Raw genomic sequence first — 21,255 nt, 5'->3', positions numbered from 1 at the left:
AACGAAAGGAAGTCTCCACCTCCTTTCTCCTCTAGTCTGTAGATCCATATATTTGGATTCTTTATCTCCAAATATCTCCAAATATCCCTCAGAGGGACTTCACAACATCAGATTTACTGCAGAGTGATTAAACTGACGTTCTGAAGATGTATTACTTGAGGTCAACATGGTGCAACAAGTATTAGTTGCTCAGCACAGCTTTCTCCATAAGTGAAAGGAAAATCATGGGGTTTAATGACTTTAGGCATTAGATAAATAACAGAATGTGTGAATGCTGCATGCTATAACAATCAGACAAAAAAAAATTTTTTTGGGCTGATTTCCAGAAAGCTGATTGAGGTATTTCCTTTGTCTTGACATCAGTGATGTTGTCCACACGTACCGTAATGTACACGGCACAAATGTGAGGCAAATAAGATGACTTATTTTTATAGGTTTATTATACAGGCAGTTAATACATGCATAATGCAAACATGCACATCCACACAACACTCAAGCATATATACATATTATACACTTATATCACTGTCGCTGAAAAAAACAAAAATCATGACCTGCACTAAAATGTGTCTTTACATCTTCTAATGGTTACATACTACGTGCTATTGTAAAAGACAGCTGTAAAATTTCTTTGCACAGAAATTAAAATGTTAGGTCTCATTTTCTACATACTCTTCTTTTTTAAAATACAATTGTTCCAGCATAGATTTGTTTACTTGGTATTTGATGAAGTATTTGCTGGTGTAAACTAGAATTCTTCTTGTCAGCTGCAGGATTGCTTCATCCTGTTTTCCCATTTCCTTTCAAACTTCAGTGCTTGGCACCTTTTTTTTCCTTTCCCTTCATTTCCTTCTCCTGCTCATACCTGCTACCTCGCTCAATGCTACATAACATCCTTCACTCAAAAACAAGCTCTCGCACCACCACAACATACTTCACGAAATCTGTTTTATACATGATAGTGAAAAGATTAAAGAAAGGAAAATCTGTTTACTTATCAGAAATTACCTATTTATTAACTGTCAAAAGTAGGGTTTCAAAAAGGTACTGAATCTTGACCGTGACACCCTTCCCCTTTGCTCCCCAACTCTTCAGAGGGCTAGTGGTTCTTGCTATGACACTGGGACTTGCTTCCTTCATCGACAAAAGTAGCAGCAAACTACAAAGATTGTGGCTGTTTCCCCCCTTTATCATTCTCTTTGTCAGCCTGATCAGTCCTCAATGGTAAATGTGCTGCTCTGTTGTGCACAGCCAGCGGCTCGCAATTTGCTCACTATGTTTCATGAGACAGTTGTTTGTGGCTGTTTGGAACACATTTACCTCTTTGGGGATTTATGCGCTAGTTGCAATGCCAACCTCCATAGTGATAGAAATTTCTTTCTAACTAAAATAGATAATTAGAAGCTGGTAATTATTGGTCAAGAATTATCAGAGTGAAAAAAATTAAGTTTTTCATAAATAGTTCTTGGCAATGTCATCTCTTTACATTATCTCATGCCTAACAGCACTTTACTCAGAGCACTTACAAATTTACACTACTGCTGGTGAGCCTCATAATTTTATATGGAGTAATTCCTTTCCTGAGCTAAATGTGTCCGAGCTCCCCCCGTTCTGAGCCATGCTGCATGTGTGCAAAATCCTAGGCAACTGCTACAGCAACTGTTTAGTCTATTTACACTGAACTGCATCAGATACTACAGATGTAAAGGAATCACTCAAAGATGAAACAACGTTTAGCTTGTCTGCTTAAAATAACAGAGAAAATAATAGGACAAGCAGTGGAGTTCGGCAAACAACACAAACAATGGCAGACTCTTTTTTTACTCTCTCAGGTCAAATGTCAACTGTAAACTATGTGATGAAAACAAAAGGATGCCAGAAAGCCTCTTTTCCACAGACACCATGAAGAAATAGAATTCCACAGACACCCAGAAATAGAATTTTCTCAAAGAAAGCTGCTAAAAATGCTATGTATTCCACCCAGATGAAAAAGTAGAAGAAAGAAGGTGACTGAAGAATTACCTTTTATGCCAATACTTCCTAAACCCATATGAAACACACCTGGATTTATGTTTCCTCCTTTCCCACTCCAAAGCTGGAAATTGTTTTCCCCACAAATTTCAATACACACTCCAAAATCAAGGTCTTCATTCAGCAATCATTCTTACAAATTATCCAAACAAAGGTACATGCTTACATCTAGGTCCAAAATAATGCCAAAATACAGGGCCTATTTAAAAAAAACCATGGTTTGCCTTGCTTTCAGTCTGCTAGTGTCCTCTAGCCTAAGCCTGAATCAGTGTGTAGTTTAAGCAAACACAGGCATTGCTTGATGAAGAAATGTGTCTAGAAATGTGTGGACAGATCTGAAGTTTAGCTCACTTAACACAAACAAGGAATTTCACTTCTATGCCTCTTTGTCCTGATCCATTCAATGGAAAAGGCTTACTGCCCTGTCCCATCCCAAAGATGTTATGAAGACTTGATTAAAGGCTGCAGAGCAGTTTTAGAATGGAAAGTTCTAGAAGTAATGAACATGTAGTTATTGGGGAAAGCTGCCCCTATGACATCTTTTGAATAGATAACTTGTATAATAATGAATGTAAATTGCATTGTTGTCAAAGATACTTAAGGTTACACTTCACTGGGTCATTGGCAGATTTTATTTTCCATTAGGTGGCATAATCCCTCTTGTTGAATTGATTGAAATGTATAATAAAATCTGTAAAAATGCTATATACCCTCCTAACAAAGAAGAGTAAGAGGCTTTTCAAATAGCCTCTAATCCCTCTTCCCCTGCTAAATGTCTAGTTGAGATTATATTTGATTAGACAAAAACACACACATACACACAACCTAAAAATACCTACCCTCAGTGGAGCTATTTTAGCCAACAAAGTAATTCCAGTTGCCTTATTTAAAAGTCTAAGTTTCACACTGGGGTTTTATAAGCATAGCTTTGCCTCAGTGACCTTCCATAATGCAACTTGTCTCTGTGGATGTTAGCAACATGAACTCAGTTTACATCCCGGGATCATGTTCAAGGGGCACAGTAATTAGATGGGACGCCATCAACTTTTCTAGGCTCTCAAACTGCATCATGATAGTGGGTAGCAACTGTTTCCCTCAGTGGGCTGAGTATTGTCTCTATTAGTGGTTCCTACTTATTTCGGAGTGAGTTTGGCAGATGACTTTCCACTTTCACGTTTGTCCCATGTCCCAGTTGCCTCCCTTTTTCTGAGTTATGATTATGGAATCCTTCAGGTAAGAAGACACTACATCCATCAATAACCACAACACAGATAATGGGAACATTTTACTGTGAGAGGAAATAACAGTTCCTGACACAGTGCAATGATGTCTGTAAAGGCATTTATTGCCCCTACATTTGATCTAGGGATTATCACATTATCGGCTTTTAACTCTTCCCTTGCCACATTATCTTCTCCCTCCCTTGCCTGCAAACTCTTTTCTTTCTTTGCATCTTCCCAAAGCTTTCTTACTTTGCTTACCCCAGAGGATCAAAGACACTACATCCTATTCTGCCAATCTCCTACTAGGAAATCAGGGCAAGAAGACAGATTTTATCAGATACATGTAAAAAAGGGAGGGATCAATGTCTTTAGGAAACCACTTTTTTTTTTGGTTGGTTAATGTGCTGTGTCAAGAAGTCAATATTCACTTCAGTGTTTCATTTAATATATTTTTCAATCTACATATTGATATGCATGCAGACAACTATAGGTATATATTATATATATTCACACAACTGTGTTTGTTGTGTGAATAAGCCTACCTACAATACACACAAACTATGGCTAATTTTAAATAGCTTGATGTCACCCCTTGAACCTTTCTCTCTAGACAGAACATGGTCTTGGAAAAGGGCCTGCGAACAATGATATAAATTAAAGAGGAGGGAGAGAGTAAAATTAGAAAGATAGCTAAGGAAAAATCCAATTAGTGGTGAGAAGACTAACAGAATTGGAGAACAGAAATTATTTTTCCCTGTGCTTCAATTCCGAGGTCACATTCAAAACTCTCCAGAACGCTGATAGTCCTTTCACTCCACCTCAACACAAAATCCCCTCACATTTGCTTAATCGAGGCTACATCATTAGGAGCTGCACTGTTAAGTCTGGCAGTGCAGATAAGAATCTTCCACTGAACACGGATTACCACACGCATGACTGGCAAATCTCCCTGCATGTTTTGCAGGCTCCTTTATTTCACTGGGAAGATTTTATATTAAGCACATTTAAATCTGTGTCACTATGGTTATGTCATGAAGTAATATCATGCATGATTAGATAGAACACAGACAAAACAATTAAATATTTTTTTAGAAGGCTCTCTTTCTCATTCAACCTCTTCCAGCTTTTAGAAATAAAACATCAGCAGTTAATAGCTCAGTTTAAGAAAATACGTCTTTTCAGATCTGCAGGCTGAAGCCAGCTAAATGGATTTGTCCTGTTTTACTGACTCTCTCCTTGTTTCGCTCCTCCCATTCTGACCCTTTAATAAAACCCATCCAGAAAACAGAGGAAAAAAAATAAGTCTGAGTATTTCATGAAATAAGTGAGCTCCTATTCTGAAAATGTGAGGCAGTTGGGAAGTGGGTGGCAAGCAAACACATCATCAATTCCATCTCTTATGCACAGTATCCATATTCCCGGTCACATTTCAATATCCCTGTATGCTACAATTAAGAACATGTTGAACACTGGAGTCAAATAAAACAGCAGAAATGGTGAGTGCTGTTGTTAGTAGTACCCTGCTTTTAAATTCCATGTTACTGACACAGATTGAATACTGTTAAGCAGTTCAAATTATCTCCTACCCAAAGACACAAAATATCAAAATTAAGGCTTAACCCAACAGGTAAATCGCTTTGCTCCTTTATAAAACCAGTTTGTCATTTCCATTTATTTATTTTTATGAAAAATATATAAAATGTTCATGCTCTAAAGGTATATCAACTTAAATAAAGTACACAGAAAAACTGGCTCTTGAGTTTTGGCAGGTAACTTTCTTTCATACTGCAGCCAAATTGCTAAGTATTCATGGAAGAAATTTGCATGTTACCTTGACAGAAAAAAACGTTTAGCATCAAACTAAATATTTTTAAAATATAAAATGAAAAAAAAACCCCAAGCCAATGATCTTCTGCTGGATATGTAATTATTGGCTTCTATACCATATTGTTTGGTCATTGCTTTGCATGCTTTCCTGTTATAGTGAGAAAGCCAGCATAAGGAAAGGAGTAAAAAATCAGTGGTATTCATCTCTGTTTTGAAAAGTGAAATTTGGAAAGGAGACTAAAAAAAAAACACAAGACAATCCTGGCAATGTTATCTTATTAGTGGGCAAATGATGTGCTTGATAAATTTAATTGGCTGATAGAACTCTTAGTGCTATTACTGAGTGGTTACCAAATTGAAAACATTATGAGTAAACCTAAGGGAATCAGCAAATAATAGGAAAATATGAATATCAAAGAAAAAACAGCTTTTGTCTTATTCCAATTTACAACTGTAACAGCTTTGTAAACATCAGGATTCAGGAATCCTAAAAGACTTTTTAAATTCTTGTACCTTAAAAAGTGGATTTCATTACTGTATACCACGATTCCTTATTTTTTCAAATAAATATAGTATTTAATTGTATACAGATACACTCAGGATTTTTTTCAAGACTGCTCAAACATAACAAACAATACTATTTTATGGCCATTTGAATTATTTATGTTTCCTAATGACAAAAACTCACCAGTTTTGATTTTGGTACTGAGGTGCTTGAGAAGTACACAGTAGTGTCATTACCATAATAACATCTGAAATTAAAACCTGTCTAAAACTCTACGGAAAGCTAACAACCAGTTCATTAACCATTCCTGTTAGTTTGTTTTCAATAATGCAAAAATGATTAGAAGTTTAATTTGCTAATCACCTGTGTTTTGACTGGCAGTGGATATATAATTCTCTACAGAAGTCTAAACTAGCCCTTGCAGAAAATAAAATATGCTAAGGCTTTATCAAGTCTAATAATATGAATAAAAAAATCAATCATGCCTAGGTTAATCATTGATGGATCCACAATTAATTTCTCCTTAACTCTGTTTAATTTTAGAGGCAATGGTGATCATGAGGAAGAGAAATGGCTATCTGTCTTTGAGAAGTTTTAGTGCTTCACTTACCAATCATGTGGTTTGCAACATGAACTTGGATATCCCATTCATTGTAGAAAACCATCTGACATTTGATGCACTGGTAGGTCTTCTTCTAAAGAAACAAGGGTAGATAAAATTTACTGAAACATACAATTGGAATAATTTCATTATAACTCAAAATACCAAGTTCACAGTGGTCATTTAAAGCTCTCCAGCAGTGTTTTCATTAAGGCTTCACTATTAATATTAAAATATAACACTCTGCAGGTTCTGTACTACCTTTTATCTGAATTTTCTGAAATGTTGTAGAGGTATTTTTTTTGTCAGCTTTCTAACTCCATAGACAGATCAGTATTGCTAGAACACCAAGGAAAGCAAAATACAATGAAGATATGGGGGATGTGAGCCAAACAACACTGAAATCAATGAGAATCCTTCATTTTATACCAATGGATTAGACCCACTACAGGGCAGGGGAGAAGCCCAGGAAAGAACACAGAAATAAGAAATCTGCTTCCCTCTCATTTTCTGTGGGGCTGCAAAATCTGCTCTGCACAACACATTTTAAATGGTCCATCAGGTTGCCATTTTTCAAGGAGGAAAAAATCCCACCTCGTCTGGACAAACAGTTATTGTATCAGGGCAGCTGCTTAATATCCATTGGCAACACTATACTAAAACTGGGAAGCCTGACTGGAAATTAGCCAGAGAGTAACTCTTCTGGCCACATTAGATTGGGCTTGAATTACTTAAAAATCATGGTGTATACAGATCAAATTTCATTATAAACCAGGAAATGCATTACTCTGCTCTCTTCAGTGCACAGGAAAGTTTTTCATTTCTGTTTTGGTGTCTTTTAAAGAAGATCTGTTCCCTCACTTTTCTACAAGGTATACTACTTGTCCAAGACATTTCAACATCCTAAAAATGTGATTGTATTTTCTCACATTATGTTTCTTAACCTCAATTGGCCAAAGAGTTGATATTGGAAAGCAATGTTTTAAAAGTAAAAACTAAGAGTTTATTCAAATTAAGATTTTGTTTTTTCATCATAAGACTTAAAATCTGCAGTTATCCAGGCATCTAATGAGATAAGTCAGATTCATAAAATTATTCAGCTGCATAATTGTAGTATCAAGGACTCAAGTCCTAAGGTAACAGTCCTGGAGAGCTCAATTGTTGTTTTGAAGCTGCAATGAAGTCAAGGTAAGCCCTGAACTGCCACATCAAGGCAGTAACTCAAGAGACACAGATCTTTCTGTACAGCCACAGGCACACTGCCTACATCAGCAAAAAGAAGAAAAAACCCCAGCAAAACACATATTTTTTAAAGAATGTAAAGTCACAAGAAACTGGCACAGATGTATTAAATTGTAGATTTCATATATATTAGCTGAGGAAAAAGTAGGGTTCACTGGATAATGCACATCAATAATACAGCCTCTCTTGTATTATATTTTGAATATATATATTTAATATATATATGTATATAACTTGTGAAGAGTTTTATACAGCTGGCATTATAACTTATATTTTTAAAAAGGTGTTTGGGTTTTTTTTACCTGACTCTAAACAGTAATAAAGGTTTGCTGAATTTTTTATGAGCATCTAATTTAGATGCCCTGTCCCAGTCAGATAAAGTGCCCATCTATTAAGTATCTTTCTACTTCGAGCCTGTAGGCAGAAATATAAAGACTTTTTAAACATACGTTCTTTTGTCTTACCAAGTTAACTGAAATATTAGTGACTAATCAAAGTAAACTCTGAAATTAAGTGTTCCTGTGGGCTCCTCTTCACAAATCTCCCATTGCTTCTCATACACAGAGGCTATTTTAATTTTCTGATGACAATAAAATGTGCCACATATTTTCTTGGTGGAAACAATCAAAAGCGTATTTTTCTGTTCTTCATTTAAATTAACTTCAATTTTCTGAAATGTAACCAATTTAAATGACTATGCAGATAACAAAAATCAATGGGCACCCAGAAAACAAATCTGCTTTGACTTAGTTTTACAGTTAAGATCTGTAAAGCGACCTGTTTTAAAATATACAACACTTTTTCTCCTTTTTGTTCTTCTGACAATACCAGGAACATTGGTAGAAAATCAGATTCAGTCTAAGGATTTCCTATCATATGTTGGTAAATTTAACCTTAGTGCACTACATCTAGATCTATCAAAGACCTCTAAATAATGACAGTCATGATCAACAATTTATTATGCTAAGCTCTTTACAAGATGCTTTTTGATGCTGACATACAGAACAACAATAAATAACAATCACTCTCCCTTTTTTTAAAACATTGTTTCCCTTTAGAACTAGTTAGAAAATATTTCTTACTCCCTGATGACTGCCACTATGTGTTGTTTATTAGCATACCGCTAGCATTATTCCTGATATGTGACTTTGTTGAAAAACAAAGAAACATAAATGTAATGGCTGGTCTTTTCTCTTGTTAGTAAAGCAATGCAGAGTGCATGTCAAGAATTGTTGGCAAAATTACGACTGATGTACATAAAGACAACACATACAAAGGTTGGGGGTTTTTTTGAAGTCTAATGCCAAAAAATAAAGTGATTTGACAACAACAAAAAACTAATAATTTACTAGCACTTACTAGCCTCTTCAAAATGATCTGACATATTTGCAGAATCACACACGGAGGTTTTCTTTTTATCATGAAGGGAAGAATGTTTTTGTGACTGCTGCTTGATCAAGCACTAGTTCTTTTTTGTTTCCAAACATATTCTAAAATGTTGACATCAACTTTTATTAGCTCAACACACACTCATCTCAAAGTGTCTAAACTTCGCATGGTTAAGTTTTTATTTTAAAAGCAAACTCAGTAAATTCCATTTACTCCTAGATTTTCAAAGTGATCAAACCCAGTCATTTTCACACCATGTTGAACAAAACCCACATACTTATTTCCATATGTTTTGCATTCTAAGGAAGTCCTTTTTCACTGCAAGTTATATATTAGTCTCATAAGCTTTGTCAGAACCACAGAACTTGTAAGTGTTCACAGGAGTTCCTGGGTCCTGCTGTGCTTCATGGCTGGTCCCAATTCTCTGCCGAGGTGAGATCCAGGGGGAGACTCAGCCCCTCCTCACACTGTGTTCCCACAGTGTGAAACTTGGGAGAACAAGACAGAAATGAGCCCTTGGTACTGCAGCTCCATGCCCCTTGCCTGGATAGCCAGGAAAGAAGCCTTGTGTAACACTTGTTTCAGCACTTGTGTAACACAGCACAGAAATAAAATTGGAGTGTGACTCAAGGAGGCATTTGAATTTCTCTTGAGTGTCTCCAGCCTTCTGTGATGCAAGATAGCTCTACAGAAAAAGAAGCACAGGGCTGTGACAGCCATCCTTGCCTTGACTTACTGCAGTTGTTTGCAATGAGAAACTCTTGCTGAGCTCCCTTGCCCCTCTGACCAAGCTGCCAGCCTATGGAGGACTCAGCAGGACAGGCCCTGCTGCTCCAGCTCATAGCCCTGAGAACCTCAGCTCCACACAACAATGAAGGGTGGACAGCTGAGGGCACTTACACCCTAACCTGCCATGAGTGCATTTCCCAGAGGACACATGTGAGCCTCCTGAAGAGACAGAATAATGACAATATTGTCATTCGTCCCTACAAACACAGAAACAAGCCAATACACACTTCCTGTAAGAGAGTACTTTCATGTCAGCAAAGATGGGCCACAGAAGACTCTTACCAATGCATTTCCATATGGATTCAGACAGGACCATTTTAGTAACCAGAGATGCCACAATGTGTTCTAAATTGTGTTGTCTTGCATAATTCTCAAAGATTTGTTCCAGAGGCGAGACACACATGGGATTAAAAAAGTGGTTTAACTTTGTCCTTTTATTTTTTATTATTATTATTATTATTGTCACCTCATCTTTTAATAAAAACTCTTCAATAAACAAGCCCACAATCCTTCTCTGAACCCTCTCCAATCAAGAACCTAAGTGCCAATTTGTCTCCTACATGCTGAGTGTAAATCTGAGGCCCAAGTCATTGCTGGGGCCATTCAAAATCATTGTAGAAGAGTAACTGCTTGGACAAGGGTCTCACAAGAGCATCAGGTGACTGTTGCACTCCTGTTTGCTTGCTTTTCTCTTTTGAGAATCAATTTGAAACCTTCCAGCAAGAACCAAGGCTTCTCTGTGACTTCATTTGAAAGCTTTGGATTGGACCTTCAATCCATGCAGAGCATATGTATGTGTCTCTCTAACCTTTTGAATAATTAATGTCACCTAGACCTTTAATTATTGCGCTCATCCTCACTTATCACTTTGCAGTTTTCCAAATTTCTTTTCCATAGGAGTGCCCAGAGTGTCCGTGTCATGTCAAATGAGACTTTGCTGCTTTTATAAATGGCTCAGGAATATGGGCTTTCAACTGGTACTTCAATTCTGTGCACAGAATTTTATTTTCTTTGTTTTTATAAACAAAGTAAACCAACTAATAACCACTCTACTAGAGGATTTACAGTTCTATTCAAAAGTGCTTCAAAAGTACGCAGAACATACTTCTGTGTAGAGTTCTGTGCCCTGTGACTGTCTGAGGTATTGATACATTCTTTTTTTTCTATTCCCTAGCCTCATTATATTACTTGAAAATGAACTACTTATTAGCTCATGCTCCACCTCCTTGTCAAAATCATTCAGTATTTTATCACCTAACTATTTTTTTCTGACATTTCCCCAGTTTTGTACTATCAGAGAACTTCATCAGCTTACTACTTATTCTTTCTTCCAGACTACTGATATAATGCATAAGTTCAACAAAATTGGTGCAAATAATGATTCTTAAGGCTTTCCATTCTTTACACCCCTCCAAACTAACATGCTTTAATTCACAAGACTCCTATGCTTTCCATACCCAAGATAGTGTTTCTTTTCTTTTTTAATCAAACAAAGTATCTCTCCCTATGCTGTACTTATTCACCCAATAGATTAGTCTTTTGTGCTGTACTGTTTCAAAAGCTTTGCTAAAATCCTAGTAAATCATGTTTATAGGCTTCTCTGTCAGCAGTTGTGGCTGGTCTCTCAAAATACTCTTTATTGAAAATTTTAAGCATGATCCTTCCCTCTGTGAATCTTTGCCCTCTATCCTTCATTTAATCCAAACTTTCTAGGTGTTCTTCTATCATGTCTTTGATTAGCCTTCCTCTCATGTTCCTCACTGTTTAAATCAAGCTCGCAAACCAGTAATTTCATGCATAAGCCTTACATTCCCTGTTAAGTGTCTGCTTAGTAGCCTTTTCCCAGGCTGTTGATGCTTCATCTTAAAGATTGTAAATTTATCTGCTTAATGTTTCTTTTTATCTTCAGCTCCTTTCACTGAGAATTTTGGAATGGATATTTTTCTGTGTTTATAAGCCATTTATTGTATGTTATATTCCATTATATTATCCCTAATCCATACTTCATTCTTCTCCATGGGGAGGACATGCCACAAGCTCCACAACAAAGCATTTTTTACCAGTACTGGTTTTCTTGATTACATATGCCATTTCTGGATCTCCTGTATCCATGCCCCTTTTAATTGAATACTTATTCCTTATACGAAATTACCAAAATCTCTCTTAGAGCTTCTAATGCTCTGCATTTTCAGTCCTAGCCTTGCAGGCATCCTTAGTTTGTTCTGTACCTCTCTTCCATACACTACCAAAAATGGTTTTGACGTGTACCTGCTACCCTACCAATAAGCTCCTGTTTACATCTAGTTACATTATTTATCTTTGTCACACCAGTAAAGGGGGACTTTCAAGGCTTTTCCCCCTCAGCTTTAGCACAGACTGAGTGTATGGATCAATGACACAGATGAGACAACCTGCTGTTGGCAAAAAAGAGTGATACCACACCTCCCACATTCTCTAATTCTTCTCTCCCATACTAGTCATTCGCTTACAGTTCCCCTCATATAAATCCAGGGTGGAGTTAATTCTACCTGTTAAACCAACAGAACAGTAACCTGCCAAGAGAAGGTGAACAGCTTCCAACAAATCATACGAAAAAACATGTCAAAACTTGCACACTAACTACAGCAACTTGCCAGTGCTAACTCCTAATGCTGCCAGCTGATTTTTTCATATCATTATTTTACTAAGCATTAGCAGCGTGCTTGGGCCTGCATGAGCCACAAGAGCAACCATGGTCCTAGCTTTGTCCATTTAGCCATTTTTCATCATAGTTCAGATTAATTTTGACAGTACCTTAATTGAGGATTTATTTTCTATCTTCCTGGATGCTTATTTTGTCAACCTTAAGCTCTTAAAAAACTAAGCATATGTTAGCCAGTTTCACTGCATAGTTAGCTATTTATCTTGCTTATGGGGCACTGTCACTTTGCATTTTTTTTGAACTGACTAATTGCTAACTCTTCTAATTGCTCACACAACACCCTTTAATTAGTATTTCCTGATTGCTTTTGAAAACATGTTCATGGAGACTATATGAAGACTTTTCTGTTCTGCTTTTGTTTAGCAGGGCTTTCAGTATAACGGGTCTGAGAGTACATGCCTAGAGAAAGAATACAATCAATCCCATAAGGTAAGCAAAATGAAAAATGGAGAGAAACATTTTTTTTCTCATTTTTGCATTATGGTTACTTATTGCATTCATACCCAAAATACATTGAGTTAGAAATACAAATGTTCATGCTAGCAGTCCTTCCTTCTCTACTCTGCTTGAATTCATTGTCTGCTGTGTTGTCTTTCACCTTTACATTCTGGATTCTGCATTTCCTCACATCTGTCTTCAATGTATCTTAGTTACAAACCTTTCCTTCCCCTGGCTGATGAAGTGCATTAGCTTGCAATGTCCCACATCCCCACACAGAAAGAAACACATCTTGCCACATTTAAAAACTGCATCTCTTTCCTTAGGGATCTCTAATCCTTTAACTCTCTCTAGGTCTTTCAAATTCAGTACTGAAGTGAGGTACTTGTCAGAAAAGTAACCCTAAAACCTGGCAGCACATGGCTGTATATTTATTTTCTCTCAATTACTTCATATCAAGTTTACAAAGTTTATGAAAACAAACAGCTTTAACTACTGTGAATTTGATTTGGGATCTAAACTAAAAAAAACAACTTCTTTCTGTCTTTCTATCTGAGGTTCTGATCCTGGGTGAAACTGAGTCTCTGACCTCTGCACACCTATGTGCTGAGCAGTGCTCAGGAATTTGGGGCTGATTGTGTCAGCTACTGAACTTTCTGTCCGTGTCCCCACCTCTTTCTGTCTCCTTACATTGCATTTAAAACCAAAGGTAACTGCCAACCTGAGACCATCTGAAGCCATAGAGCTGCTAACCCATCAAGAGGCATCCTAACACTCAGCATCTGTGTCAGAGCCTCTGTGTGGCTGTGGACATTAAGGAGGAACTATGATCAACACTTCACTGAAATTTTGAAAATGACGTGGCATCAAAGCACAGGCAGCGGAGCTTGGCTTGGCAGGCCTGAGATGTGAAAAGCTGATATTCTGCAGAAGCTGATAGACTTTTTCCTTTTTAAAGTTGCTTTTTCTGCTTTGTTTTAAAAAAAAAAGCATACTGAGACAGACTGTCATTCAATAAAGCCACTACTTTCTTCATCAACAATCAGCAACAGATGTAGCCCAATAAAATTAATAGTTTGCAAGTACGCACAAGAGAATACACTTGTCTCTTTTCTCCATCACAAATTTTGTAAAAGCTCTCTGGATTTTAACAGAAAGGCAAAATCAGGAGCTTTTTATATACATTTTTTTTTTTTTAACTTAAACACTACAACAGCTTTTCTCCCACTCTATGGAAATTTAATGCTGATTAATTTCACTTTCTGAAGTGTGACTCAGGACCCTCCCCCTGCCCTTAATTGTCCACTTCCAACTCAACCTGAATTCTGCACTATTACTTACCAAGATAATTTAATCCTACAGAATAGAACTTGTGCTCAGAAATATGCAACATTAATATTAATGTACAAACAGAAATATATTACTCATACATAATATATAAGAAATTAATTTTCATTGAAGTATCAGGAGAAGGATTAAACCCCTTAGATCCTTCTCATGCAATTAGCTCTGCACTTTGGGAAGTCAATGGGACTTCACAAATGAAGGCTTCACATGATAACGCTGGCAAGACCGGGGTTTTACAAAGGCTTGCCTACACTCAAAATATGCCATAAACGGAGTCCTACAATCATATTGCTGTAATTTTAGTAATACCCGGTATGGATGCTCTTAGGCCACATCAATGTTAACAAATATACTGGTAGCATCTGAGCTGGCACACAGTTGCTGACATTGCAATGGTGCTTGACTGTGTGCCCAGTTGAAAAACCTCTGGTGGGGCAACACAGCTGCCCAGGGAAGTGGTGTACCAGCAAAACAAGCACTCTGCTCAGCCACTCTTCAACACTCTCCACAATGATTCATAAAAGAGTTTGGCGAAATAAACACCTGAAGAAAAGTACAAATATCAGTGTTTACAGAGCCATTGTGCTGTCTACTCTCTTATATGGATCCGAATCATGAGTCATCTACCGCCACCACCTGCGACTCCTAGAACTCTTCCATCAACGCTGTCTCTGCACAGTCCTAAACATCCACTGGTCAGATTATGTGACCAGTACGTCTGTTTTAGAACAAGCAGCAGTCACAAGTATTGAGGCCATGTTGCTGAGAACACAGCTGCGATGGGCAGGGCACGTCTCCAGGATGAAGGACCACCACCTCCCTAAGATCTTGCTTTATGGTGAACCTGCCACTGGCTGCTGCAAGAGAGGAGCCCCGAAGAGGAGATACAAGGACTCCCTGAAACAACATCTCAGCCTCGGCCATATTGATCAACATAACTGGTCCACTCTGGCCTCCAGTCGGGAGGTCTGGAGACACACTATCTATAATGCTGCTGATGCTTTTGAGAAAGCACGCAGGATCACCCTTGAGGAGAAAAGACAATGCAGAAAGAACCGTACCTTGCAGAATATACCATCTAAGGAGTCTTTCTGCTGTGCCTTTTGCAACCGGACATGCCTATCTCGTATTGGCCTTTTTAGCCACCAACGCGCTTGCAACAAACGTGGGTAGAGCCCTCCCCAGATCTTCGTTCATGAAGCCTAGCCATGATGAATTCTTAAAATACCAGCAGTTCCTCTTAGGTGCGTCCTGTAATAAGCTCATTTCTTATTACAGAGGCCTTCAGTCTACCACTTCCCTATCTGAAAAAGAAGAGATCGCAGAATTTATTTCAGAAGCAGAATGCCATACTTCTAGGTTTGAAGGACTTCAACCACTCAACCACCATCACACAAACTACCAGCTGTGAAGCAGGGAACATTAGAAAAATGAGGAATGGTTAAGACAGATAGTTCAGGAAAATCATCAGGTGATGCAGACGTTCCCTGACCAGGCGTATGAAAGAAGCACCAAGCAGCAGAACAGAATCAATTGCAAGTTGGCCACTGCCAATGATGGTTGCAAGGTTATGTGTGCAGACAACCATGCTCCTAGAGGTTGGCACTAAACCTATTCCAACCATCAGAAAAGAAACCTAGAAGAGGACTGTTGTGGCAATGGTAAAACAAATACAGAAGGAAATCTGGAAGCTTGGAGTCTCAGATCATTCTTTGCTAGTGAATCACCCCACTTCCTACTGGAATATGTAGAGAGGAAGAGGTGGCTTTCCAGGTATGAAAAGCCATTAAGTGTACCTTTTTACACAGAAAGCTGAATCCGGGAATAGGCAAAAAACAGAGGAAGTCCATCAGGATAGCGAAACTGTGGAAGTATGGTCAAAGGGGATAAATACCTCCCTTTTCTCCTACCTCACACCTTGTTTTTGAGTACACAAGCAGCAAGAAACTTTTAAATGGCTATATTTCTAAATAGCTGTGTTTCTAAGTCATTTTTCAGAGGCATTTCACAGGCATTACAAATGATTCCTAGAAGTGCGCATTGTTATTAGTATGACTGTATTGAAATCAGGGAAGGCCCTGCCCTTTTATTCCCTGACTTACAAAGCCATATACTAGCAGCAAAGGTTTAGCCACCAAAGAACAGGGTAACAGCAACATACATCTGGCAGATGGGACTAAAGGATGGTGGAAACCACAGAAAGACAAAATGGTTGAGATTGATCTCTGGGGGTCCTCTGGTCCAGTCCTCTTGCTCAAGAAGGGGCACCTAGAGCCAGACCATGTCCAGATGACTTCAGCGTATCTCCAAGGATATACAACCTCTCTGGGTAACCTGTGCCAGGGCTCAGTCACCCTCACAGTAAGAGTGTTTCCAAATGTTCAGAGGGAACCTCCTGTGTCTCCATTTGTGCCCACTCCCTCTTGTCCTGAAATGTCACATGGTGAAGGTGGATGTTAGCAGGAGACACATCTCTGCTGTCATACTCAGCAGAATACATTGTCTATAATACTACAGGTCATATTTTATACAATAATTTGTAATACAATGCAGGAGATGGTATAAATGAAAGATGGGTTTGGCAGGAAAAAAAAAGTACCTCAGAGTTTTGAACAATCAGGCACAAGATCAACTACCAGCCATCACAGAGCTATGGGAGGTCAAAGAAGAGTACTCTTTAACAAGATACTACGTTTTACATGGTTTGTTTATGTTCATTTTGTACAAGTTCCTGAAACAAGCAGTTCTCAGGCTACATATCCATTTTAAATTAATGGTTAGCCATTTTATTTCCCTGATGACAGAGTAACAAATTGGGGTGTTACCTTTGTTGTAGGAGACAAAGTAATACACATATTACATATAACAATTTTATTGAGCAGTGATAAAAAACAATTCTCATTTACAGTCACTAAAGAAGCTGGCCTGTGGGTATCACAAAGAACAGAACATAGTTTCTTATAGCTTCATTTCTTTTGATTGCTTGACTTCTGCATAAAAAGCAGGTATGAACTTCAGCTAAAGCCATCTTCCTGGTTTGGATCTCTTAAAGGCCTCTTTCTTATTTGTATTCTATCACCTGCTGTGTCACTCCTCTTCCCAAATATTGTAAAAACTCCATAGGCTTTGAGATTACTATTCATCTATGAAGTTTTCCTTGAAATTGGCCAAGAGTAGTCCAAAACTAAGAGCGGGAAGTGAGAGAACTCCCTAGAGGTATGCAAACCAGCAGACAAAAAGAGATATGCCATGATTTTCCATGCCTTGTTCCTAAAGATGATCAGGCTAGAAAATCTGGAGACATTTTTTCTTTTTTCTACCCAATTCTGAGGTCAGAATGCAAACACTCATCACTGTTCTGATCTTCCTTTGGGGCTGTGTAGAACTTTTAGCACGTTACACTGGTCAGTTGGCCAGCAGACACAAGTACAGGGAAAGCCCTATGAGGACGGTGGGCTGCACAGCTGACCTGTTGGGTATACATCTCTGGATGTTTTGTCTCATAAAGCTTTGTTAAATTTCCATTTGCCCTCTCTAGTAATGCTTAAAGCCTTCATCCACATTCCTATGTCCCTCTCCAGTTCTGTGTTTCTTCAAGCAGACATTCCCCTGCTCATTGCATTATTTCATGGAAATTTTGGTTTGGTGCTCTTGAAAACTTTGGAGAACGTGTTATCCTTTCATCCTCTCATGCAAAGTTTTCCACAGGTGTGAAGAAGCCAGCTCTCCCAATTCCCCATCTGAAGCCTCTGACAAACAACAAGACAGACACACAGCATTAGATTTTAATGGTCAGTGGACAGGTAGCTAAGAAAACTCACTACAATCATCCCTCTTGCTTCTGTTCAGCAGCTCCCAGCCAACACATGGCTTCCTTTCACACACTGAATTCATGGGGGGTGTGAGGTGGGAAGTTTGATGCTTAATTTTAGCAAAATTTATAGCAACAGGATAATAAATAATACCATCCTTGTTAAATTCAGAGAGGATTCTGATAGCTCACTCCTGAAAGTATAAAGACAAAGAGAAGACAAATGCTTAAGGCCTGGATCTTGTCAGCCATGTCATAGCAGTGGCACTACTAGAAATTAAAGCATAGTGCAAAGTGGAGGTAGCCTAATGTGGCAAGAAAAATAAGTTGGGGCTTTCTAAAAATATATACGGTCATATTTTAAATAATACTTTCCTGAAAGCAGTGTTAAAATGATGCAAGAAGATAAAAAATGGTATTTTTAGTGAACTCATTCTTAAACTCCAGAAGCAGAAAATATGTTTGTCACAGATTAGTTCCACAAACTATTTCAAAGCCAAATCTTTGTGCCAGCAACAAACCTTCTTTACCTCTTTCTGTCCCTGGATCCAAAATGCAGCATTAAAATCACTTGTTCTGGGCCTGGATTCACTGACAGGAAACCCAAGGCACTACTTATGTTTACATTACAAGTTTATGTGCTTATTCATAAAAATCCTGTAGTCAGAATGATCAGCTTGGATTGCTGATGAGGAGGATTATTTTAATTTCTTTATGTATTTCAATTAAATGCATGAGTATTGATTTCAGTGCATTTTTTTTCAGTTAAAAGCACAGTGATTTATATTGCTAAAATGCTATTGCTTGCCCTGCCAAAAGCATGCATCTGGGAACATTTCTGGGTTGCTCACAGTCTTTTCTCTCTTCTTTTTGCCTCTGACTGCCAGTGCATGCTGTTGAAATAAACCAGCTACTTCAAAAGGCAGTTCCTGTTTTCTGTCCTTGTGAGTCTGGTAGTGTTTTGGGAAAGGGAGAACAACAGTAAGAGAGAAAAAAATAGATTCAGGGCTCATGAATAAATAAAGAAAAAAAATGTAATGATAAAACAGTACACCTACCTGAGCTCCATTCTTTCTCCCAGGGTGATACCATTTTCTGGATTCATCTGACGTTGTAGAATTTGAGTTTCAAGGAGCCATAAGCTCTCCACAGCATTTGAATTTTGTGACCCCATCTCCACAAGCTCATTGTCAGCCTGCACTTTCACGGCTCCCTCCAGAATGGTGCTGTGATGTGCCTGGTGTCCCCTGCTGTGACATGCCCATCCTGGCATACAGCTCTGCACAACCACAACAGGACAGAAGAGCAGCCCCAGATTCACTTATTCGGTTCTCCAGCTAGTGTAACAGTTGCTAGCTCTCTCCTTTGTCCAGCACTTCTGATACTCTCTGCTATAGTGAGTTTCTGCGCGTTTTTTGCCACACCTAAATAAGTGTATTTGTTCCTGCAATAATTTGGCCATGTGCTCACACTACTCCTTCTTTCCTCAGGACCAGAAAACCCAGAGCATTCTTGTATTATTAATGAAGGACTGTTTGCATTGCCACAGGTAATACAGTATTCACATGAGCTTCACATTCATGGTATAAAGTGACACATAACTAAAGCAATTATGCTTCTACTGTTACCAACAGAACCCCAAACTGAGTACAGTTGCACATGTGGATACCCCTACCATAATTTAGGTTTTACCAGTAAACCACTGGTGTAAGCTGGAGTCCATTCCCTCCTCCCCTGCTGGCTAAGAAATGAACAGTATAACTTATTGTACAGTTACACTGGTGTGGTTCTGCAAGCACAGAAGTCTCGAAGAATAAAAAGTGAGGGCACTTTTTATTTCCTTTCCCTCTGCTAGGTCAGGAATTATCTCATTAGGTGCATAACAGCATATTAAGGAGGAACAAGAGAAGCAAGGCCACATAGTTTTTCTTGAACACTGATTTTCATCTTCCAAGTGCTTTACAAAAAAATGTGTCACAATGCAATATGGAAACACACTTTTCAGGAATTATCTATCTTATATTCTGAATAAGGAAAATGAAGCAGAGATGTTCAAGCAGATTTGGCCAAATCACCAAAGCAAATGCGTGATAGAAAAAGGTCTAGTTCCCAAGTCACTAGCATATCAGACCTTGTTCTCTGCTTTTAGACATTAACTATCACTAAGAAGGTTATCAACCTAGCCTAAAAGTGTGCTTGAAATGATTCAGCAGTGTGATAGGCTCAATGAGTCCTGACCTGCTCCTCGAGTTGTTGTAACTGATGATAAGCACTGCTCATCATTTCCAATCCCAACCAAAAGGTAACTTTCACTGAAGATGATTCAGGTCAACATCTTCCACTTAGCAAGTAGGGTGAACTCAGCAGGTGATAGCTCAGCTGATGACATTATACCACGTTAAGGTAATTGTACTCTATGACCTTACTGAGTACAGACTAAAAGGGGAAGTTTTCTAGTTCAACCATGAGAATACTTGGGAAAGAAGCTAGAAGTGATACTTTCAGTGTTAACTTTTATCTTAAAAAGACATTTTCTAGTATTTTCACAATTGTAATCTATTATTGAGTTACAAAGAGTATTCAGCACTATTAATGGTCTGACAACTCACCTCTGTATTTTTCTTGCCTTAGGAATGAAATGTTCTTTATACGCAGGTTGAAATCTCAAACCACGTGGCTCTCTAATGCAAATGAAACTCTTGCTCCTTAATAGTATGATTTTTTTTGTTGTTGAAAATTTCTCAAAAATCATATGTTTAAGTAGCTATCTTCAAAATCCCATTCAGGTCAAGAAACATCCTTCCAGTGGAGTAGCAAAGCCAGTGACTAATAACAAATTTTAGTAATCCAATTTGTTTTTACTGTTTGTGCTATATGCTTATGTTTTCATTTCCCTCAGCCTGGACATCCAAACTATAGCGTTAAACATTTGCATATTACTATTTCCAATTTATATTGTCATTGCTACAATGCTTGTATCACTACGATCTGAAACCAGTAATATCTGCTTGAAAAATAAATTATCTTTCAGGATTTTACAAACATGTCCTTATGGTTTCCAGAAGTACCAATACTGTATCAAGAACTTGATAGCTTTGTGTTTTCCATGAGAAAAGAATCTGAAAGTCTACATTACTATGTGGGGACCAGAACCACAGACACAGAAAATTCAGTTTACATCCTCAAAATAGGGGCAGGGGGCAAAAAACGATTTGAAGGAGGCAAATGTTACTCATAAATCTTGCTGTAGTTTAAAAAGCTTTTTCATCCTAAATTCACTTTTAAGAGAAAAATCAAAAGGAGTAGGAAGAGGAATGTGATGCAGAAGAAGAACTAAGAACTCTGATTATA

General features: G+C 38.0%; 1 protein-coding gene across 7 annotated transcripts in view; it reads right to left on the bottom strand.

Moving 5' to 3' along the window:
- Positions 1-21,255, bottom strand: part of ZNF521 (zinc finger protein 521) — a 236,066-nt gene that overhangs the window by 116,626 nt on the left and 98,185 nt on the right. For all 7 annotated transcript variants that reach the window (XM_017833380.1, XM_017833336.1, XM_017833345.1 and 4 more), the window contains one exon: positions 6,197-6,281. In XM_017833380.1, the coding sequence (XP_017688869.1) occupies positions 6,197-6,281 (85 nt within the window). The remainder of the gene's footprint in view (positions 1-6,196; positions 6,282-21,255) is intronic.

This window comes from Lepidothrix coronata, unplaced genomic scaffold (assembly GCF_001604755.1).
Source record: "Lepidothrix coronata isolate B3197 unplaced genomic scaffold, Lepidothrix_coronata-1.0 Scaffold6, whole genome shotgun sequence".
Lineage (NCBI taxonomy): Eukaryota > Metazoa > Chordata > Aves > Passeriformes > Pipridae > Lepidothrix > Lepidothrix coronata.
This window is presented reverse-complemented; position numbering and strand designations above follow the sequence as displayed.